At 40.0% G+C, this 23,786-nt stretch overlaps 2 protein-coding genes and 2 pseudogenes across 4 annotated transcripts in view; 2 read left to right on the top strand and 2 right to left on the bottom strand.

The window, feature by feature from the left end:
- The window catches only part of MKRN2 (makorin ring finger protein 2), a 36,237-nt gene extending 23,689 nt beyond the window's left edge, over positions 1–12,548 (bottom strand). Inside the window, exon 1 of one of the 2 annotated variants that reach the window (XM_039886773.1) lies at positions 12,401–12,548. In XM_039886773.1, coding sequence (XP_039742707.1) covers positions 12,401–12,426 — 26 coding nt within the window. In that variant the 5' untranslated portion in view covers positions 12,427–12,548. The remainder of the gene's footprint in view (positions 1–12,400) is intronic. The other variant, XM_039886775.1, reaches the window with a different exon arrangement.
- Positions 1,701–1,768, top strand: LOC120622175 (uncharacterized; annotated as a pseudogene).
- On the bottom strand, positions 9,183–9,298 carry LOC120622597 (uncharacterized; annotated as a pseudogene).
- Positions 12,549–15,232: 2,684 nt separating the features above from the next.
- MKRN2OS (MKRN2 opposite strand) lies at positions 15,233–21,059 on the top strand. 2 transcript variants are annotated; one of them, XM_039886776.1, is made up of 4 exons: positions 15,233–15,552; positions 18,390–18,439; positions 19,696–19,858; positions 20,700–21,059. In XM_039886776.1, the coding sequence occupies exons 1-4, from the start codon at positions 15,335–15,337 to the stop codon at positions 20,938–20,940; spliced, it is 672 nt and encodes a 223-aa protein (XP_039742710.1). In that variant the 5' UTR covers positions 15,233–15,334; the 3' UTR covers positions 20,941–21,059. The 2 variants fall into 2 exon arrangements, with proteins under 2 accessions (XP_039742710.1, XP_039742711.1); XM_039886777.1 differs by lacking the exon at positions 18,390–18,439 and having other exon boundaries at positions 15,495–15,552.
- The last annotated feature ends 2,727 nt before the right edge of the window (positions 21,060–23,786 follow it).

Genomic DNA, 23,786 nt, shown 5'->3' with positions numbered 1-23,786 from the left:
TCTGGGGACCCTGACCCAAGAGAGCTAATGATCATGAACACAGTCAGGGACATCAGTCTCTAATGAAGAATGACTGTTAATAACTTCAGGAAGGCACATCTGGAATTATCACTAAATGCCACCGAACCTAACCAATTATATGGTTCTGCCTGGAAAAGGAGAAAAGCTTGACAACAGAAGGCAGGCATGGTTTCTAAGGTAGGTCAGGAAGACCCAAGAGGCTCAGACTATCCTTTCCAAGGTACTAGACAATGCAAGTGACAATTCATGCTTCACCCCAGACCCTACCATGGGCCTGGGAAACTGCCTCGGCTGGAGGCTCTGAGATTTCATCCCTCTTTGCTCTCCAAGCATTCATCTAACTTTCTTCACCTGTTCACTTCCCTAAAAACAGAGGAAATGTTGACCGGGCCCACCTTACAGTTTCTTTTCTCCCAGAGAAATGATAAAAAGATATTTCAGTTTTGATGTCAGTCTCCTCTGAGTTTGGCTAGCATTAGCCACCTCTAAGTACACCAACAAAAGCAAATTTCTGGACCCTGTGACTTAAGTGACTATATTGAGGTGCCTCCCCACAATCTTTATTACGTGATCAGTTAGGCTTTTCCCATGCAACAGCCCCTTAGAGGTCTTCCTCTAGAACAGAGACTATTTGGTAATTTGCTATAAGTCTGGTATAGGCTAAGGAAAAAAGGAAAGGAGGAAGGAGGGAGACAAGGAAGACAAGGAAGACAGGAAGAAAATGGCACAGAGTGTAACAAACTAAGGGCATTCTTTGTTAAAAACTTAAGAAGAGACCAGTCAGGATGGAGGAGTTGGTAAATGCTGTGTTCCTCTCCTCCCCCATGACCACATCAAAATTACACCTAAATTACAGAACAATCATCATTGAGAACCGCCTGAGGACTACCTGAACGCAAGTCCTATAACTAAGGATATAAAAGAGAAGCCACGAGACTGGTAGGAGGGGTGGAGATGCAGAAGGGGCAGGCCCCATAACCACAGTGTGGCAGTTAAAGACCAGGAGCGATATCTTGGCTGCAGCGGTACTCCCCCGGAAGAGCGAGGGAGCCCAGCTGAGGACTCCAGGGCCAGAAAAGATATCCCAATAACATTTGACTGTGAGAACCAGCAAGGACTGCGTCTGAGTGACATGGAGGGCTGCTGGAGACCTAGGTTCTCCTCTTGAGGGGCCGACGCACTGACTTCCTTGTTCACAAATCTGCTCTAAGCCCCAGCAAGGAAGAAGCAACTCAAAAAATGCCAGGGACATACAGGGAGGGACTAAACTGACTAGCTTCAGGGTGAGGGCTGGAAAAGCAAGTATCAGGGCAGCTATTTCTGAGGATAGACGTGCTAGCAGGCACCACTGCTCCTTTGTTGAGCCTTTGGCCAACCCAACAGACCCAGCCCGAGTGGGCCAAATCTGTATCTCCATTAACCTGACTAACACTATACAACCTGTCCTGGTGATTCCCTGAAACCCCACCTCCTCCCAACTCACATACCAGGGCTGAGCTGCTTCCAGTGGCTTTTCCACACAAGTGGCCTCCCCCTCAGCTTGTGCTATGGACTTTCCTAATTTCTGTCAAAGGTCTAAAAACCCCAAACAAGCAGTGGCTGGCCTTGGTGTACCCTTAACTCTTGCTAAGCAGCCCCAAGCCCAGCACAAGCAGCAACCAGTCTCAACTTGCACTGTAATCGCTTCTCGGCCTTTTGACTAAGATCAAGTGTAGTATCTGTTATCAACTTGCACTGTTAACTCCTATCAGGTGGCCCCAAGCCTGGCATAAGCAGTGGCCAGTATTGGGGTCCCAAGCCCAGCACAAATGGCAGCTGGCCTTGGTTCGCGGCACAGCCCCTCCCAAGTGCCTCTAAGCACAAGTGTCAACCAACTGCAGAGCATATTGTAGTACTTAGTAGGTGGTCCGAGTGGTGACAGACATTGGCCTGCACCAGAGCTCCTCCCAAGAGACTTCAGAACCAACATACCTGGTGCCACCTTTAGACCACACTAGAGCACCACCCAGCTAGCTCCACAAATGACACACCTGAAGGGTGGACCTGGCTGGCACTAGAGCACACTAAAGTGACTCCTGTTCCATGGGATTGGCCCCTACACAACAGCTCGTCCACTGCAGTCATGGCCAGCCCTCACAGCCAGTCAGCCTGAGGGTAAACCCCACCCACGGATGTGCCAACAGCAATCAAGGTTCAACTACAACAGGAGAGCACACACAACCCATACAAAGGACACTGTGGAGCACCAGGCTCAGGTGACCAAGAAGATGGTACCACTGGGCCCCACAGGACACCTACTAAATAAAGGCATTCTGATAAAGCTGGGAGATGTAACAGATATACCTACCACATAAAATCAAACACAGGGAGTCAACCAAAATGGAGAGACAAAGAAACATGTCCCAAATTAAAGAACAGGACAAAACTCTAGAAAAATAACTAAACAAAATGGAAATAAACAATCAACCAGATACAGAGTTCAAAATGCTGGTTTTAAGGATGCTCGATGAAGTTAGGGGAAGAAAAATGAACTCAGTGAGAACTTCAACAAAAAATAGAAAACATAAAAAAGAACCAGTCAGAAATGAACCATTCAGAAATAATTGAAATGAAAACTACATTAGAGGGAATTAACAGACCAGATGAAGCAGAAAACAGAATCAGCAATCTGGAAGACAAGGTAGCGGAACACATCCAATTGGAACAGCAAAAAGAAAAAAGATTTTTAAAAAATGAAGATAGTTTAAGGCAGGAGTCACAGACCAGTACCAATCTGTGGCCTGTTAGGAACTGGTAAGCACTGCAGGAAGTGAGCAGCAGGCCAGTGAGCGAAGCTTCGTCTGTATTTGCAGCTGCTCCCCAGTGCTAGTGTCACTGCCTCAACTCCATCTCACATCATCAGGCATTAGATTTTCATAGGAGCACTGGTCCCTGGTGCCAAAAAGGTTGGGGACCACTGGGTAATAGAACCTCTGGCACAACAAATGTACCAACATTCATATCATATGGGTACCAGAAGACAGAGAACATGAGATTGAAAGCTATTTGAAGAAATAATGACCGAAAACTTCCCTAGCCTGGCAAAGAAAATAGACATTCAGGTCCAGGAAGAGCAGAGACTCCCAAAGAAGATGAACTCAAAGAAGCCCACGCCAAGACACATCATAATTAAAATGCCCAAGGTTAACAATGAGATACCATCTTATACCTGTTACAACAGGACAATATCAGATCTATCAACAGGACAGTAATAACAAGTGTTGGAGAGTAAAAGGAACCCTCATACACTGCTGGTGGGACTGCAAATTGGTACAGCCACTATAGAAACCTGTATGGAGGTTCCTCAAAGAACTAAGAATTGATCTATCCTATGATCTAGCAATCCCTCTACTGGGTATTTACCCTAAAGACTTGAAAACATATACCTGAAAAGATATTTGCACACCGATGTTCATAGCAGCATTATTCACGGTGGCCAGGACATGGAAGCAAATGAAGTGTCCTACAACAGATGATTGGATAAAGAAGATGTGGTACACATATACAATGGAATATCACTCAACCATAAGAAGAGATGAAATACTGCATTTGTGACAACATGGATGGACCTTGAGATAATCATGCTAAGCGAAATGAGCCAGACAGAAAAAGCTGAAAATCACACATCATTTATGTGTGGGATACAAACCTAAAAGCAACAAACAAACAAACAATACAGAGACTCATGGACATGGACAATAGACTAGTGGTTACCAGAGGGTAAGGAGGAGCAGTGAGAGAGATGGCGTAAAATGGGTCAAATATGTGGTGACAGAAAGAAATCTAACTAAAGGTGAACACACAATGCAATATACATACATGCATACATACGCCTTACTGTTGAATTACATACTTGAAAATTACTGGATTTTGTTAACCAATGTCACTACAATAAATAAATAAGTAAGTAAGTAAGTAAGTAAGTAAGTAAGTAAATAAAAATAGTAATAAATAAAATGCCCAAAGTTAAAGACAGAGAATCTTAAAAATAGCAGGAGAAAAGCAATTAGTTATATATAAGGGAACTCCCATAAGACCGTCAGATGATTACTCAACAGAAACTTTGAAGGCTAGAAGGGACTGGCATAAAATATTCAAAGTGATGAAAGGCAAAGACCTACAATTAAGATTACTCAGCAAAGGAATATTTTAGAATCAAAGGTGAGATAAAGAGTTTTCCAGACAAGAAAAAGCTAAGGGAGTTCATCACCACTAAATCACTATTTTAAGAAATGTTAAAGGAATTTCTTTAAGAAGACAAGATAAAAAAATATGGATAAGAAAATATAGGAAAGAAATTCTCACTAAGGCAAAAACTTAAAAACAATAGATTGATCAACTATGAAGGTAGTACAAAGGTTAAACAGCCAGAGTAGGAAGATCATATGTAATTACAAGAATAAATTAAGACACACACACAAATATATATGTACAAAAATAGTAAAAAAATTACTAAACATAAACGTCGAGGGGGTGAGTAAAAATTGTAGTGATTTTAGAATGTGTTTGAACTTCAGTGACCATCGACTTAAAAATAGACTGCTATAAACATAGCTTGGGATATATGAAGCACATGGTAACCACAAACTAAAAATCTACAAGATACATACAAAAAAAAAAAAATCCAAACATAATACTATAGAAAGCCATCAATATACAAGAGAAGAGAATAAGAGAATAAGAAAGGAACAGAGAATTACAAAAACAATCAGAAAACAATTAATAAAAATGGCAATCGCTACATACCTGTCAATAATTAACTTTAAATATAAATGGATTAAATGCCCACTCAGGGTGGCTGAAGAGATATAAGAACAAGACCCATACACATGCTGTCTATCAACAGACCCACTTCAGATCGATAGATATAGACTGAAAGTAAAGGGATGGAAAAGATATTTCATGCAAATGGCAAGGAAAAAAAAGGCTGGGGTAGCAATACTTATATCAGATAAAACAGACTTTAAAGCAAAGGCTTTAAAGCAAGAGACAAAAAAGAAAATTTCATAACAATAAAAGGATCAATTCAATAAGAGGATACAACTCTTGTAAACATTTACACATACAACTTAGAAGCACCTAAATATATAAAGCAAATACTGACAAACATAAAAGAGAGCAACATTAATACAGAATAGCAGGGAACTTTAACATCCTATTGTCATCAATAACTAAATCACTCAGACAGAAAATCAACAGCAGCCTTAAATGACACATTAGACCTACTAGATTTAATTGGCTTTTTTAGGACATTTCATCCAAAAGCAACAGAATATACAGTTTTTTCAAGTGCACGTGTAACATTTTCCAGGACAGACCACCTGTTAGGCTATAAAGCAAGTCACAACAAATTTAAGAAAACTGAAATGATATGAGGCATCTTCTCTGATCACACCGAGATAAAACTAGCAATCAATTAGAAGAAAAAAACTGAAAAACACAAGGAAGGTAAATGACAAGCTACTAAACAATGATGAGTTAACGAGATCAAGGAAATAAAGATATCTTGAGACAAATGAAAATGAGAACAAAATGACCCAAAATCTGTGGAAACAGCCAAAGCGGTCTAAGAGAGAAACTCATAGTAATACAGGCCTCTCTCAAGAAACAAGAAAAATCTCAAATGATTCATCCAATAAGGGGTTAATATCTAAAAAATATAAGGAACTCATACAACTTATCAAAAAAACCCCAATCCGATTAAAAAATGAGCTGAGAATGTGAACAGACATCCAAAGAGGACATACAGATGGCCACAAGACATATAAAAAGATGCTCAACATTACTAATCCTCAGGGAAATGCAAACTAAAACCACAATGAGATATCACCTCACATCTGTTAGAATGGCTATCAATAAATTGAAAACAACAAGTGTTGGTGAGGATGTGGAGAAAAGGGAATCCTCATGCACTGCTGGTGGGATTGTACACTGGTACAGCCACTACAGAAAACAGTAAGGAGGTTCCTCAAAAAATTAAAAATAGAACTACCATATTACCCAGCAATTCTACTTCGAGGTATTTGTCTGAAGAAATCTAAAACACTAATTCAAAAAGATATACACACTCCTATGTTCATTGCAGCACTGTTTACAATAATGCAAGAAATGGAAGCAACCTAAGTGTCTATCGATAGACAAATAGATAAAGAAGATGTGGTACATATATATACTGGAATATTTCTCAGCCATAAAAAAGAATGAAATCTTGTCATTTATGACAACATGGATGGACCTAGAGAGTAATATGCTAAGTGAAATAAGTCAGAGAAAGACAAATACCATATGATTTCATATGTAGAATCTAAAAAATAAACAAAACAAACTCAGACAAAAAAACAAATTGATGGATGCCTAATGGGAGGGGATGGGTGAATGGGTGACAAAAGGTGAGGGATTAAGAAGTTCAAAAAAAGGGCATTTGAAATCTTGCTCCATGGCATATGTCGTCAGTTTAGCTCACATAAACTCTTAACAAAATTTTAAAAAAAGTACAAAAAAGCAGTTATAAAACAGTCACTGAATAGAAGTACAGCATAAGGAGTACAGTCAATAGTATTGTAATAACTATGTATGGTGTTAGATGGGTACTAGACTTATCAGGGTAATCACTCTGTAAGGTATATAAATGTCTAATTACTATATTGTACACCTGAAATTAACATAATATTGCATGTCAACTGTAACTGAAAAACAAAAATAATTTTAAAAAGAAACTTAAGAGGAACTTTTTTAAAAAGGCCTATACCAAAGGGATCTTGTTATTCACAATAACAAGTGTGATTTTAAGTGTGTAGAAAAGAATTAACACAGCAGGTCAAAGCCTGCGATCCTTAGAGAGGCCTGCTTACATGGCTGGACCCTGCCTAGCATCTGCCACTTGGCTATTAAACAGTTCTCTCCACTGAAATAAAATTTCCCTAAGTGATAAGACTGGCTCATTGTGCTTTAACTGTGTAACATGGTTTATGCTGAACATCTGCTTTCCTTCCACAAGTCTGGTAGAGGTTGACCAGCCTGGGCAATGACTCTCTAATGGATTCACCGGGGCACATGTTGCTGCCTTTTTGCTACTGGGAGCAAAGTGTGCTGTGTGACCCTGTATGGGAGAGAGTGAAGACAGAAAGCCTGCATATGGGTTCCTCCAGATGCTGCCTGTGCCTTTTTCCTTTGTGATCCAGCTGTGACTCCTTACTACATCGCGGAAATAAATCTTAGCCTCTTGAGTACAACTATATGCTGAGTCCTGTGTGTCTTTCTAGCCAATCTCCGGATGTATGGGTGGTCTCGGGAATCCTAGACCCCAAAATGTATTACGCTTCTAAACAGTTTAATAATTCTTTCTGGAAAATGCTACTGAAGATTGCAACACTATTTCAATCATCCTCGAATATGGTAATTTTTGATCTTTGAAGGTATAAAAGTAAAAAAATTTAAAAAAAATTCAGTGCCAAGTCTGAATGACAAAGAGGTATCAAGATTAGTAAATTCATAAATACTGAAAGAGAATAGGCTCAAAGTGGATATATAAACAGTTCCATAAAGTGATATCTAACAAGTAATTAATGGTTTCTTTTGGAGAAACCATTTAGACAAGATTTTCTGGAAAAACCATGGTAGGAGATGACCAGAAGTCCTCTACCAGATACTATTTGTTAATCAGGCATGCAAGAGGAAAGATTTTTAGCATTGGTCCTACAAGGATGCCTTCTATAATTCTATCACCACCTCCCATAAGTCATTCAGAAAATCTGCCTTCCAAACTGCATTCACTAATTATCTTTCCCATTAAGAAAAATATTTAACCACCAAGCAGAGCTTCTAGTTTTGCCACTTATAAGCTAGTGACTTTGTACAAGCCATTTTACTTCTGTGAGTGACTGAGTTCAGATTTAAAGAGGTTCAAAAATAACTTCTAGACCACGACCACTCTTTCAAGAAAGGTGAGTGTGAAACAGTGTTATATAAGAGGTGAAGCCAGCAGTTTTATTTCTGTAGCATATGTCACCATTTCCATTCCCTAGTGACAAACACAAAACTACCCTGAGCACACCCTGCCTGACCTTTGGGGCATCTTTATCAACTGCTTATAGCCATTCCTCTCCATCAATTTTATACTAAGCTTAATCCAGGTCTCTTTCATATTGCACCTTGTAGTAATTTCCAACTGTTCCCTTTTCCTGATAGCCAAATCATCCCTTATATTTTCCTTCGGAAGAAGACTGAGACATGAATTGGGGTGGAGGGTAGAATGAGGAAGGAAGCACATAGCTAGAGACTCAGAGTGGGGAGATTCTTTCTGGAGGGCACTCTGAAGGGGTCTGTTATTCTAGGTGACCCAAAAAGGCTGTTTCAGACAGTATGGCTATTATACGTTGCAAAGGCTATCAGATTCACTACTGGCCACAGAACTGCCAGGAGCTCTGGCTGTGGCTCAGACAAACAGAATCAATCTGGTTTATTGCAGGCCTTTCAACAGTGTCTGCCTCTAGCGAAATGCTTTCCGCAATCATCTCCAAGTATATGGGTAATGTGTATTCTCTGTGTCACCTTTCTTTACATTTTCCCACATTTTTTCACAGGCTTAACATTTCTGGCTGTACTGCTTGTGACGACAGAGCCATCAGGTGGGAAGGGAGCTAATTCTAGGCATAATGGTAGGTCTGAAATAGATGTACTAGATGTGGAGGTGAAATAGAGTATAGTGTAGTGGTTAAGTAAAGACTTTAAGGTGAGAAAGCTCCCTATGTGACCTTGAGCAAATTATTTAAATTTCCAACTCTCAGTTTCTCCATCTGAATTACGATTATCATAACTGTACTTCATAGACTGTTGTGATAGACTACTGTGAGGGTTAACGGAGAAAATGCATGTAAGTGCTTATCCTAACACATTGTAAATGCTCCAAGATGGTTTGTTTTATTATCTAATCTCTTAATCAACCCTGCTGGGTAGGCATTATCACCCCCATTTTACAGACGAGGAAATTCTGGCAAAGGTGGTATCAGGATCAGAATCCAGAACTACCCAATTCTGGAGCTTAAGTTCTTCCTACCACTTACTGGCTGACAAGGTGCCCCATGTTTTGTAACTTTCTTTTTTATTTCTTTTTCTTTTTTAAACTCCTACTGCACCTGGTATTCCAAGGTGGTCTCCCATCCAAGTACTAACCAGGCCCAACTCTTAGTTTCTGAGATCAGATGAGATCGGGCACGTTCAGGGTGGCATGGCTATAGACTTGTTTTGTAACTTTCTAGGCTTGATTCTCTCAGTAAACTGAAATTCTGGGTCTTCTACTAAGTAATAAGATGAAGGGATGTCTATCACATGAGGAGGAGGACAAAGAAATTGGTTACCAAGCTATAATAAAGGCCTGCACCAGGGCTTTGAAAACATACTGGAAGACATAAGAGATGGTTAGGAAGAAGAATTAGCAAAAATGATCCCCAGATTGAGATTCTGGATCGAGTGGCATGTCAAGAAATCAGAATAGCTGACAGCACAACTGTGTAAGTTGTCTTCTTGCCCATTCCAGGCAATAAACATATACAGTGTCTTTGCATTAAGTTAGGAATTCTAATATTTCAAATCCATCTCTTGGAAAGACATAATGAGCATGAGAATGGAAACAAAACTAAGACTTTGTCCTGATGCCATTCAGAATAAGAATGTACAATCACATTCCAAAGTCAGGAAAACAAACCCAAACCACTTTGCCCCCTGACATAAACCAATAAAACCTATTTTAAATCTGGTGCCCAAAATAAATCATACCTTGAATATTTCCTAAAAGTTGCTAATGTCTGGAGATAAGACTTTAGTGAATAATAAAGTGAGAAAAGCTTTTTCACTATGAACACAGTAACGTAAACTCTTGGTAATATTGCAGGTTTTTTTATTTAAACATGTGCTCTGTTTTTATTTGGCCAGGCAGTCCTTATGAGAGCTGAGTCCTTCACACTCCCTTACAAGTGAACTTGTACTTTCTATGTGTTTTTGTACGTTTTCCTTTCACATGAGCATATTAAAAGTGTTGAAAATTCCCACAGCAAAAAAACTTTCATTTAGCATTTCTCAAACTATAAGAAATGGACTCTGATGCCACAGCTCTGCCACTTGGAAGCTAAATGACATGACAATCACTTCAATGCTGAGGCTCAGTTTCACGATCTGTGGATAGTCCTGGTTGCTGGATTATAAGTAGTATGGCTGGTAGAGCAACTTAAAGAGCACCCAGTAAACTGTAAGCCCCCCACAAAATCAGTTAGTACTTAAACAGAAGTAACCTCTTTCCAACATTCCAACCTACTCTTAGTTTACACGCAACAACATCCTGCAGGATGCTCCTGTTTTGGAAACAGAATAAAACTTTCAGATCAGGCCATCTCATGGTACAGAAGGAAATAACCAAGATGATGCTGATTTAAGTTCTTGTTCCTGCAGTTAGATGTTAAGTCTCAAGTCTTCTTGAGCATAAGATTTCCTTATCTGTAAAATTAGATACTACACAGAGTTGACATTCAATTATAAAGCATTATATAAATGTGCACTGTTTTGTGGACCCATCTTAGGAGCAGTAGCCAGAACCTACAACAGTCCACAATGACTAAGAAATTGCTCCAAAAGGGGTGAAAAAAATTATATATACCTGTGTGTGTGTGTGTGTGGAGAGAGAGAGCGAAAGAGAGCACGCGCGCCATTTTAAAATACAGTAGGAGCTGCCATTCCAGAGGAATTGCCTTGCACGACTTTTGCCTCAAACCTCTGTAATATTAAAACAGGGCAAAATAACCTGTACTGGGCCTAAAGCAACATCGTGCTCCAAAGAACTGTTCGCAACCATAACAAGAAAGCAGATATGACTACCAGACTTAAAATTAAAAACATTTAGAATTAGCATCACTATGTTAGCTTATTTGCATCAAGAGAAATGCCTTCCTTCTACTGATGTAATTCTTCCTCCCTCCCTTTCTCCTTAATATCCTTTGTCTTTGTTTTCTAATTGAAACGCTATTTGGGTTTCTGCCTAAATCGGTGCTTAACAAATAGCATTCTTTTCAAATCTCAAATAAATGCTGATTACCTCTTACTCTGAAAGGCCTTTTAATTTTAACGGGAAACTTTATACAAATAAACACACGTCTTTACAAAATATCTTTTAGTACAAGTCTTTCCTATAAACAAGAAGTGCAAATTTCTGACAACTGCTTAACATAAGCCACGTGGGCCTTGGATAAATCGATTGAACTGTTAATATACACTAATGCTAATGGAAAACTTTTTACAGTCATTTCTCAAATATTCATACTAACGAAGAGAAATAACATAAATGATACTTAAACTGTATATTAAATAATCAAACAATTGGTTTTTTTAAAGCAATGCTTCCCACACAAATTTTACTGAAACTAATCATTAAAATAAAATTTGTGCTTTCCAAGTATCAGTTCAATAAGACTAGGATTCTAATACTGGAAAGCCACAAGCTACATAAGGAATGAGGATGTTATACAACCAAGCTATTTCTATTTCACAGGAGCAGCCACAGTGTAGTCATCCGCTTCTGAATTTTGTACAACCATCCATCCATTACCATTGTATTCTTCAGGTAAATGGGTGTCTCAATAAGAGTATCATTTAATCTCTTTCAGTCTGTTACCTCCACTGTAAAATGTGAATTCTATCTGCCTAGTAGTGAAGACTAGAAACAATGAATATAAAGGACTTGGAAATACGAGGGACACTTAAACTTTCAGTAAATCCTACATGACGTTATCATTTTCTGCACAACAGCGCTTACTTGCTAGCTCTCTGTAAGTTTACGTTGCTTGGGAGTTCTTCAAACTCTCAGGAAACGAAGGCCGCTTTCGGGGCCTTAGCTTCTTTCAGGCCCTTATTATCTATTAAAAACCTACTCCTGTGTGCCATCCCATTGGTAAAAGACCTCTTAGTGTCCTGTTGCTCAAATCCAAATCTCCGTTTCCAGATAAATGTAAGTTCCAAGAGCCCTTCTCCCAAGGCCCCAGCACCCTGCACGGCCCTGGCTAGCACGTCCTTCCAGCCAACAAGGGTCACGCTTCAAACTCGCGGGACAGCTCCCGCGATGGCCTCATCCCGGGTCTCGGCTAAGAGACACGGCCACGCACCCACCGGGTCTCCGGCTCCGGCCGCAGCGCCAGCTCTGCCTTGAAAAGCCGGACCACAAACAGCTGAGCAGCTTTCCACAAATCCGTTCCAATCTCAGTTTCCCCGGCGGCAGGATTGGGGCGGTCGCGCCACCCAGGGCCCAGGGGAGGGGTCCCAGGTGACCCGGCGCTCCTGGACCTCACCGAGCACTGACCTGCAAGTGATCTGCTTGGTGCTCATGGTGGTCGAGCTGGAGGGCCGTAGTCGCGCCGCCGCCGCCTCTCGCTCTTGCGGTGGGCGCCTGGGTCTGGCCCTGCCCCTCCCACGCGGCCGCGTCACGCCGGCGCACACCGCCCCTCCCGTGTGACACCTCTGTAGCGCCCGCCGGAAACCTCGCCGCCGTCACAATTGGTTCCGCCGGTGGTGAGGCAAAGCCGACCCCCAGTTTCCTCACTCTTTGTCTCTCATTTCCAAGCCTGCTGGGCGGGGCCTGGCTCGCTAGTTCCTCTGTGTCTGCTCCCATCTCCAAGAGCATTCCTTAGCGACCTCTCGCGTCTCTAGGATCACTTCACCTCTCCCGAGGCTAAGCTCCCGCCTCTCCTCTGCGCACCTTAATCCTAAATATTTCTACCTATATCCAAATTTACATTCCCCGGGCCCCTTTCTCAGGCCCTACCTCAACTGTTCCCGCCACACTTCGCCTCCCAAGTAAGGAATTCCTTAGTTCTCTCTCAATTACTCTTTTGCAAAGTCTCCACTCCCATCCCAAGTTTAGTCATTTTCTTCCCTGGTATTCCTCTGCTGTTGGTCTTCCATTTCCTGTGGTGGAAACCCAAAAATATATTAGTGACACTCTCCTCTGGTTCTTTATATCCTGCAGATCCTGCTCCTACACTTCTCTTCAATGCATCCTTTTCTCTCCATTTCCACCTTCATAGTTCTAGTCTAAGCAACCATCACTCCTTGCCTGGGGTCATGCAATGGCCTTTTAACTGCTCTTCTAGCTTCTGCTCCTACCCTCTACTAGTCTGTTGTCACGTATAACCCATTTTTAAAAACATAAATCAGATGTCATTAACTTCCTTTAACTTTCAGTGGTTTTCCATCGCTTTTTAAATTGTTCTTTTTAAAATTTTTAAACATCGAGCTATAATAAATCAGTGCACAAAACACATATGCCTGTATGAATTTTTACATATGTATACACTCATAAAATCGCCACCTAGATCAAAGAACATTCTCAAACCCCAGAGGGCTCCCTTATGCCCCTTCACAATTAATCTCCCAAAGCTTATTCTCACATCACAAATTAGTTTTGATTGTTCTTGACCTCGATATAAATAACTCAGTATGTACCCTTTTGTCTGTTTTCTTTTCACCAACATTATATCTGTGAGATGCATGCATGTTATATATAGCTATATGTTCTTTTACTTTGCTATAAAAATATTGACTCTTCCAATGAATGAGCACAGTATAGATTTCCAATTAGAGCTTTTGAAATTTCTCAGAAATTTAGGAAATATATTAGAAAATGTGTAATTTCCTTCCTTGTACCATGTCAGGTTTAGGTATCTGAGATATGCATAAAATGAGTTTGGAAGTCTCCCCTCTTTTCTATTCTCTGGAAAAATCTGTGTAATATAAATATTTTCCTTAAATGTTTGGAAGAATTTGCCACTGAAGCCACCTCAGCTTGCAGTTTAGTTTGGCTTTGTCCATTTTCTTTATTGTACATGTGTTTTATATTTCATTGACTTTTGCTCTTTATTTTTTATTCTATGTTTAAGTTCAGATTGCTCATTTCTAGTGCCTTGAGAAGGAAGTTTAGATCACTAATGTTCAAGCATTCTTTTTTAAGTATTTAAAGCTATAATTTTCCCTCTAAGCACTTTTTAGTTGTATCCACAAGCTTTTATGTCATATTTTCCTTACCACTGGGTTCAAAATATTTTCTGATTTTCATTTTTATCTATTCTTTCACCCATGTTATTTAGAAGTGTGCTGCTTAATTTCCCAACCACAGAGGATTTTCTAATTATCTTTTTCTTATTGATTTCTTTTGATTGCTAGTTAATCCCACTGTGGAATTGTCTATTCTTTTAGTTTGGTCAACATTTGATTTATATATTTTGAAGCTATGTTCATAGGTTCAAACAAATTTAAATCATGCTCTTCTGTTTTGTCAACACATCATGACTGAGAAATATCCCTCTTTGTGCTAGTTGCCAATGTGAATCAGGACAGTGTTATTATATCAGTGAAAGAACCTATTGCCTCACTATTGTGCACATAATACACTATGTGAGGACGTGAACCAAAGACATTTCTAGGAATGCTAGTCGTTAATTGCATCAGGGTACGTTTGCAGTGAAGACTGTGTTGACTACATTATGGTGCCTGTAGTACACTATGTAAAGACATATGTATAAAAGATGTTTCTGAGAGTGCTAGTATAAAAAGAAAATGTCTAGAAATTCTTTTTTAAGGGGAATTTGTCTAATATGAATATAATCACATCAGCTTTCTTTCAGATAGTGTTTGCATTAGGTATATCTTTTTCCATCCTTTTATTTTCAATTTACTTGATATTTTTACATCTAAACTGTATTTCTTGTAAACGGCACATGCAAGATTACTTTTACAATATAAAACATCAAAAAAAAAATAGCCTCGAAATAAGGATTTATTTATTCAAAACCAAAACGATATAACTTTTTCTAGAAACACAAAAATGTGGGTCCCTAACTACTAAAAGCCCACAGATTAAAGAACACAGCTCTGGTAGAAACATGAATCCAGAGCTGCCAACGCCAAGTGAACGCTGCGGGAAGTAGAGAAAGGTTTCACAAAGGTAGGGCTTTAAAGGATGAGTAGGAGCTGGCTGCCAACAGTTCAAAATGTACAAAGGCTAAAAAGAAATTTTGTAAGCAAGCACAAATGAAAATGAAAATGAAAGCTCTTGAGGACACCAATTTATGGGTAAGACTGGTTACTGGTTAATCCTACCGGGTTTGGCTTTTAAAGCCGTCAATCACAATGACGTCACTGTTGGTCAGGTTACTCCGGCTGCTTGCATTTGCTACCTGTGTGATAAGGAAAAGGAAGTCACAGGAAAGCTCCCCTGCTTGCCCAGGAGGGGAAAGCCATGCAGTACGCAGAGGTCGGAAAGCCTTTAATTAAATTCAACCACTGTAGGAAATACATCTACAGCTTCATTGTGCCGCAATGCTGCCCCCTCTGCCGGCAGGAAGTGGGCTCGAGGAAGCTGGAGGAAGCACCTGTTAGCATCTCCAATCCGTTTACCAATGGACATCAAGAAAAATGTTCATTCCTCCTCAAACCAACTCAAGGGACGTTTCTTAGGTACCGTGTTTTTAAACATTATATTGAATTGTGCATACATTTCCTTCTGTGCTGTAGTTATTAAAACCTTTTACAGTATGAGGTTTGGTGGATAATCTTTCCAGTATTTTAGCATTGAATTCTAAAATGTAGGCCTATTCGTTTCATAAAAATAGATGGTGTGAATACTTTCCTGGAGCAATAAGTGCAAGAATGTATGAAGGTCAAACCTGCTTGTACAACTTTAAGAGAGAAAAATCTATAACCTGAAGTTTTTTGCCCACGGATTTTGAGCTAAGAGGCTAATTGGGAAAATGACGCAGCAGCTAATGTTATCAATACCTTTATTGTGAGTTAAGTTTGTAATTTCAGTGACAAACAGGGACAATGTACAGAGCCTGAAGAATGGCCACTTATGGAAGTGAGTTAAATTGAAGACTAGAGCTGGTCTAGTTCAATTATAGATACCACCTGACTTTAAGATTTCAGAAATTAAAAAAAAGGACTATGTCTCTTAGAGTTCTTGTGGGGTTTACAAATGGAATTGGGACTGGCCCTGCACAAGCCAGAGCATAGATGCGACTGGATGAAGGCACATCCATGTGCATCGTCACCATCTAATGCCGAGAACTCTTTGAAATCTACCCTCTCAACCCCCTGTGCCCTCAAGAGTGCTTGGGATGAGAAAATTAGACTATTCACTTCCCTGCTAACTTCCTTAATTGATTTCCTGCACATCTCGATGAGGCTGAAATGAAACAAAGTGTGTAAAAGATGTTGCACTAAACTATTTTATAAGAGCCCCTCATTCATGCTAAGTTGGAGTTAGTAACTGGTTGGATTCCAAAAGCTTTTGAATAATGTGGTTAAAATTCAGAATTTGCCTTAACATGGTTCATTCAACAAACCCATACTGAGCAGCTCTGTGTGGGAAATGCTAGGGATGTCACAGTGAGCAAGCCACAGCCTAACTGCTCAAAAAAAAAAAAGATACATGAGGCTTTCAGGTTGGCCCTTAATACACATATATTTATGCTATGATATGGTGATGATACCGATGGGCCTGGTCTCCCTTGGCTTCAGTGGAAGGGAGGTGGTGGTGTTGACACAAGTTATGTGTTTTGGCATTTTCCCACCCCCTTAACTCTTCAGGCCAGGATCTGCAGAATCTTTAAGTAGCCCCCTGCTCACCAGACCCTGTAAGGCCGAGTTCCAAACTATTTCCTCCTTTCTCATCCAATTTACAAACCCTCAGGACTGACTCTCTTTCATAAAAGAGAATCAGCAGTGACCCAAAGGAACCACTGAGGCTCTGCTCTAGTTAGGTTAGGATCCCGCAGGGCTGCTACATGGTTGTGCAGGTTGTGGACTGCACAAAGGCACCTGGCCAAGGTGGTGGTGAGTACTGGAACTCAAGTCTGCACTCCATTCATCAAGCCAATCTCCCGGGGAAAGCTGCACCTGCAGGAAGAAGGGGTATCTTTTCTTAATTTGCACAAAGGTGTCATAGGAGAGGGGTGGCCCTGCCCCTATCACATGCTTCCGTAACATTCTATATATTTTTCCCTTCACAGCACTTACCAAACTACTAAAACCTCATTAAACTAAAGGTAAAAAGTCTTCTCTGGAAGCGTGAAACCTCCGTGAGGGCAGAGACCCGGCCTTATTTCCTGTTGTGTCACTAGCCCTTCACTTCAGACAGGCCCATAAACATGTGTTTCTTGACTGATAAATAACTGAAGGCGGGAGGAAGGAAATGCCTAGAATTTAGGCAGGAAACTAAGTGCAGCGATGCGCTCAGGAAGCAATCTTAGGGTAGCACACATGGTGGGTGCAGCAGGTGCAGCGCTGTCGTTAGCTACCCAAGACTGTTCCTATTTTTCCCAGCTTCATTCTCAACCTCTAAACCCACAGGGTTTTTTCCTCAAAAAACTCAAAGTGTCTCCAACAAGATGACCTGGGAGGGGGATTACTCTGAAGAAGGTGGGGCAGCCATTTGTGTTCTCGGTCATTTTTAAAACCTGTAACTACTTGCTTTAATGAGGAACCACATATCTGGACCTGTGGTCTAACGAAGGAGCGTTATATTTAAAAATAACCTCTGATTTACTCGACACCTCATGTGGCAGGCACTCAATAGACATTTTATTTTTAAAACCAGCTTGCTAGGAGGCTTATGATATTCCTATTTTATAGATGAGGAAATAGATCAGAGAGAGTATGTGACTTGCTCCATGTCCCAGGGCTATTAAGTGATGGTCTAGGGCCATATATGAAGATTAAATTATATGGTCTTATACATCTAATACACAGTCTCAGGTAAAGAATAGTTTCAGGAGACAAGGGCTATCCAGTCAGAGGAGAACAGTATTTCTAAGAAAAATGTAGTTACAGGCTACAAGACCAAAATAGGCTACATTAGTTTTGAAGGTAGAGGTCCACTGAGATGCATTCAGGGTCCTTTCACCCATGTTAGCCTGAGGAACAGGCTGTCACCTCACATACAAGGAGGAAAGAATAAGGAGCTTCTTCAATGAATGACCTCTGGGTGGCCCCTCTGCCCTTGGAGCCAGCATTATGCTTTCTGCTCTAGCAGGGCTGGTCTTCTAGCATACTTACCCTTAGTAATGGGGGTGGGGGAGCAAGAAAATCCAGATCAGGGGCAGGGGGATATTTTATATCTCAAATTAATTCTTGGCTTAATCAGCTTTGAAACAGACTTCCACTACCCTGGACAGTGATAGCAAGTCTGGCACCGCCAAGAGAGGAGACCCATCACTCTCCTCCAATTTTAGTACCAATTCTTTGTGCCAGACATATGCAAGCAAGAAAAAAAAAAAAATACTTGTTTCTTTCAGGGAGTACGATGGAAGGTCTGATCTTCACGTTGGAATAACCAACACAAATGGTGAGTGCATTTTCATAGTTTGTTCTTTTTTTTTTTTAAGCCTAAAAAATGCCCAAAATACCCAGAGGAGAGCAGTAGTTCTAGAGAAAAAGTGATTGTGGTAACATTTAATTAGTGATTTCTCTGTTCTCTGGGTTCTCTTGCTGTGCCATGAGATGGGAAATGCTACCCCCAAGTGAGAAATACTTGACTTTACAGCAAGTTATTACTACTAACAATACTAAATACTTGAAAGCTCTTTAATGTTTTCTCAGCCAAGAGTGACATAAACCTGTTAAATTTTTTTGTTGATTTTTAAAAGAGGAAGAAATAGAATTCTGTAGAGGCTGAGCTGCCCAAGATCTCATCTTATGTGGGAACCAGAATCTGGACCCAGGGCCTTTGCCCCTCAATCATATTTTCAGCTCACTGCCACTGGGTCCTCACACTGCAGGGTCCCCAGGGGTCAGGTGGGCAGGAACCTCAGGAATAAATCAGGGGATATGGCACCTGAGCATGTGGCACGGTCTGCAGTGGTTTTCTTAGAAAAACAATAACAAAAGAAGCATGTTTAAATAAAGTAGTTTCTTTGGTCAGATTTAGCTCTCAGGGCATGGAGTCTGCAACCCCTGAAACCAGAACATCCTTGTTTGTAGGAAAAGGGCCTGCATGAGCCACTTGCAGGAACCTCTAGGCCTGGGAATGGTGAGTGAGGCCAGCCAGGTGAGGCTGTAATCACAGCCTTTCCTTGGCCCCTGGAGGCAGGAGAAACTGATGCTGTGAACAGAAACCTGGGACTGGGATTTTGAACTGTTACCCACGTGGGCAATCAAATGTGCCACCAATCTTATCACTGGAAATTTATTACTGATTTAAGGAAACAAGATAGACTCATTTGTAAATGGAGAACTTAAGTAAAAATATTTGGAGATGATTATCCTGGTGCCTATTATTATCTGTTTCCTGGGGGCAACTTCAAGGTGTTGAAGAACAGGTGGAGCAAGAACTGGGTTTCTCTGAAGGAACTGCTTTGCTTGTCTCCAGGCAAGACCCTCTCCTAATCTCCTAGGTGGGTAGCTGCTTCCTGAACTTGATGATCCTGGAAGAAGGAGGTTCTATAGCCTCTCATGGCCCTTTGTTCTCTGACAGTAATCAGAAAATGCAGCCTGGGTTGCTGATATGTAAAGTTACCACAGTGGTTGCTGTCTTTTCTGATGTCCTTTTCACAGTGGTGCATTTTCCCTTAAGCTTCTATACAACTCTGGTTTTGGTTGTAGGAATTGTGTATAATTACACCACGCATGGTGTCCAGCGAGATGAAGCAGGCTGGGAGCAAAGTGTAAGTATCCCATTATTGCAGCCCAGCATGTTTGGACTGATGGACCAGTGGGACAAGTACCTGGAAGACTTCTCCACCACTGGGGCCTGGCTGCCTCACAGGTACAGGGCTGCAGAGACCACCCATTCCCTGGCCCTCTTTCACCACACAAGTGTGATCTAAGCTCACAGAGGACTCTAAGCTGTGTCTAGTTGTGCCCATTCCAAGATAGTAGCACCTGTAATAATTTAAGCTTAATAATTTAAGGGTTGACTTACTTTGGCGGAGTGAGTCAGTGTACATTTACATAACAGAATCATAGTATTTTACGAACTGAAAGGATCAGAACTTAGTACTCTAGTTATTTGACTAGGTATTTTTACATACTTAACATTTAACATTTAATAATAATGTGTACAAAAGCTGAGATATTATATTCTCATAATATAAATTTTTAAAAAGTGATATTCAAAATTTATAAATATTTTAAGCTTCTTTTCTTGGTTTTGACAATTTTGAAATTTTCTCAATTCCTTGCTCCCTCATCACTTTAGATATATAGCATACTTATAAATTTAAATTGTTTTTAGGATTCCCTTGAAATAAATATAGACAATATGGGATATCTTAAAATTTGACATAGAATTTTACTTCTGAAATCTAGAACTTCAGTGAAATTAAATTCCCCAAACTGGGGTTTATAAGCAACTTAAGTCATCACTCTGAACATTTAGTTGAGTCCCATCTGTACTTAACTAGAAAGTAGAAATAGCCCAAGATGTCAAGTGGCCCTCAGAATTGCATCTTTCAGAGCTTTGTCATCAAGTGGGCCAGCACAGGTAAGAGCCCAGCTCGCTGAGTGAGCCCAGTTTTAATTATAAAAGGCCTTCAGCAGCTTCTTTGGCCTATTCTGAGCAGCTTTTAAAGCGAAGGCTTCTCTTCTCCACTTCCTTGTTTTGTAAGGTATGAAGAAGACTGCCACAACTGCTACAGTTACACCCTCACATTCATTAACTGCATTCTGACCACAGAAGGCAAAGAGCAACTGGACAAGAATGAGTTCACAGAGAAATTCGTGGTTCCGAGGACCAGGAAGGCTTCCAAGTACATCACGCTCTACCGGGCAATAGAAGAGCATGGTTTCTATGTGATTGACCGCCCTGATCAAGAGCCAAGCCCTCCTCCAGGGAGCGGTTTGTGCTGAGTGTGACATATAGGAGCAGAAGGAACAGGACATTTGGGAGTTATTACCTTAGTAGGTACTGGAGATTTCTAAATGTATTAAACTGTTGTTAATAAAAAAGTGTTATGGCTTTCTTTTAAGCATATTTCAGTTTACTGCTGTATAAGAATTTACAAAACTTTTATAAAAAGAATTTATAAAAATTGCTCCGGGTTTCCAAAATTGTATACGTTACAACTAAATTTTCCTAGCAGTTTAGTTTTTAAACTGAGAATCCATGTTACAGCATAAAGTGCCAGAATCTTTTATTCACAGAGCAATAAAAACTTTTTTAATAAATTAATTAGAGCTGAACAAATTCACCTTTCAATGTGAATCCAGATGGTGATTTGTAGGAAGGTAGGCGAGACACTTAAAACTTGCTACAGATCATTAAAGCTTGTTTCCAAAGAGGCATTTGGTCAATGTTTCAGCACTGGCAACTTCAGTGGGAAAAAATGCATGGCATACCAACATTTTCGCTTTTAAGTTCTGGTACTTTTCTTTAAGAAAAAATAAAACTTCCCACCCAGATTATGATACCACTTTAAATGGAACTGTGACTGCTATTCTGCAGTGTTCAAGGATTTGTAAAGATCTCAGTAGGTAAAGATGAAAGAGTGTTGAGTTTGGGGAACATTCCAATTTGTCCCCATGCTCTTAACACCCTATCTTAGGACTTCACTTCTCTGGTCTCATTCTTTACCTGATTGTTGGTAATCAGAGCACTTGCAGTTCATGAGTATTCATGAGTATTCTCCACAACAGAATAAACACTTCTTATTCTTCCTTTTCAATCCTCAAGACCACCCTGCGAAGTAGGTACTAACATGCCCATTTTACTGTGGAAAGAAAAGGGATGCTGAGGAAATGACTTGCCCAAAGTCACACAGTGGCAAAATCAGGGTTCAAACCCAAATTTGACTGCAAGGCCCATGCACTTAACTCCTGAGCCACCTGGTAATCTGAAAGAGACCAGTGGTACCTAGGATGTACAATAACTGGGTCAGCAATTTTTCCATTAGACAAGATAAAGGAGAAAATAAGGATTTTACTTTCATCAACATTCAAGTAAATAATATTATAAAACAATTCAGATAAAATAAGGATTGTTAATATTAAAAATGCCAATTTCATGCTATTTTCTTTTAGTGCAGCATTCCTTGCTTCTCAAAGCTTTAACAGTCTCTATTTTAGGGATTACTTTTCAACCTAGAGGTGATATGGGCAGTAGTCTACCTCATATCTTCACTTCAGCAGGCTATAAATTCCTTACTCATAAAGTCACAGTACTACCCTACAGGTTTTACCACTAATAAAGGAAATTAAGCATTTCATAACACCAATAGATGGCAATGTTGCTCCATTTTTTAGAATTATAAACTGAGAATCCTTCCATTGTTTCCTTTATCATACCAGCTAAATGCTAACTGAAGGACGAGGAGATTTAGCATTGGCCCCAGCTCTGCTTCCCAGAAGAAGTCTCAGAGTTTTCTCCCCAGCACGTCCCAAAATGCAGTTCTTCATCTCAGCATTTAGCACTGCCCTTGGAACACATCTGGTCCTCCATAAATGCTTCTTTCCACGGCAAGGTCATAGTTTACCTCGGTGTTACTGATTTGAAAGACTAAAATGACCCACACAAAGGTATTTTCCAAAGCCTCAATAGTGTGCATGGACTACTCTTATAACCAGAAAATCCAATAAACATATTTTTAAAAAAACCCACAATGGCCATATCTAGCTCCCTTTGTATAGGAGGTGCATATGACATCATTTTCCCCGATCTCCAGCGCTGTCTTCACTCACGACTTTACCTCAAACTATTTTTCTATTGCCTCTTCTTCCATTGTGCTACCTACCAGGGCATAAACAAGGCTTTGCAATCCTGAAAGAAAATAATTATGGCAATGCTTACACTTTTGGTTTATCAGAGAGGGAAAAAAGTATACCTATCATATGCCAGACTCTTCTCTATGACATCTCGCTTAATCTGCCAAACAAACTCAAGAGGTAGTAATTATCCCCATTTCACAGCTGAGAAACTGAGGCTCACAGTGATTAGGCAACATTTCCAAGATTGCCACTATTTTTTCTAGCATAGACCTGGCATTTGGACCCAGGTTTTCCTGATTCCACTGTTCCTACTCTATCAGAATTTAAAAGTTAGAAAGGAGACTATCTACCTCTGCAATAGTGTTTCTGAAAATGTAAAGATCCTAAATTTTTAAAAAATGCTCAAAACCTTTCATTTAGATTGAATTGCTTTGAAATTAAAAAAACATTACCTCTTAGCTTAACAATTTCACAAATGTGCTTTTTTATATCACATATTAAGACATCCCTGTTTCACAAAATGGTAAAAAGACTAAATTTTTTCAGCGTATATATAAAAATGCAAAGATTTAAGTTAAATTGATGGGTTTAAATATCTCAATCGATTTTAGAAATGGGATAATTATTTGAGTCTGTAATCAGATTTTTAAAAATTCAATTCAGTTGGTAAAATTATAAATGGAAGGTGCATGGTAGCGGGGAGAGACATTTCATTTCTTTTTATCCCAAGTACCCCGCCACAAGGGGAAAACTAAGTTAAGAATCACATTCAAGCAAACGGTTAACTTTTTAAAAACAAAAAATGAAAATGCTTTAACAATAAAGGCAAAATAAGACAAAATAAAAACTATTCAATAAGTAACAAGGACTTCTCAGACTAGTACATTATATTCAGAATCATAGCGAAACCTAACCAATACCAGCCTGGTAAACCCACCTAAAACCCATTCATGTTGCTTTAATCCCTGCCAAGTGTTGGTTTAATTCTCACT

The sequence above is a fragment of the Pteropus medius genome, unplaced genomic scaffold (assembly GCF_902729225.1).
Source record: "Pteropus medius unplaced genomic scaffold, Ma_sr-lr_union100, whole genome shotgun sequence".
Taxonomy (NCBI): domain Eukaryota; kingdom Metazoa; phylum Chordata; class Mammalia; order Chiroptera; family Pteropodidae; genus Pteropus; species Pteropus medius.
Note: the sequence above shows the minus strand (reverse complement) of the source record. Positions and strands in the feature narration are given on the sequence as shown.

Excerpts from the sequence above, each read along its gene's own strand:
- MKRN2OS (XM_039886776.1), top strand. The coding sequence starts at position 15,335 with ATGCAGTACGCAGAGGTCGGAAAGCCTTTAATTAAATTCAACCACTGT. Across the intron at positions 15,553-18,389 it reads ACTCAAGGGACGTTTCTTAG|GGAGTACGATGGAAGGTCTG; the intron begins GTACCGTGTTTT and ends TGTTTCTTTCAG. Across the intron at positions 19,859-20,699 it reads GGGGCCTGGCTGCCTCACAG|GTATGAAGAAGACTGCCACA; the intron begins GTACAGGGCTGC and ends TTGTTTTGTAAG.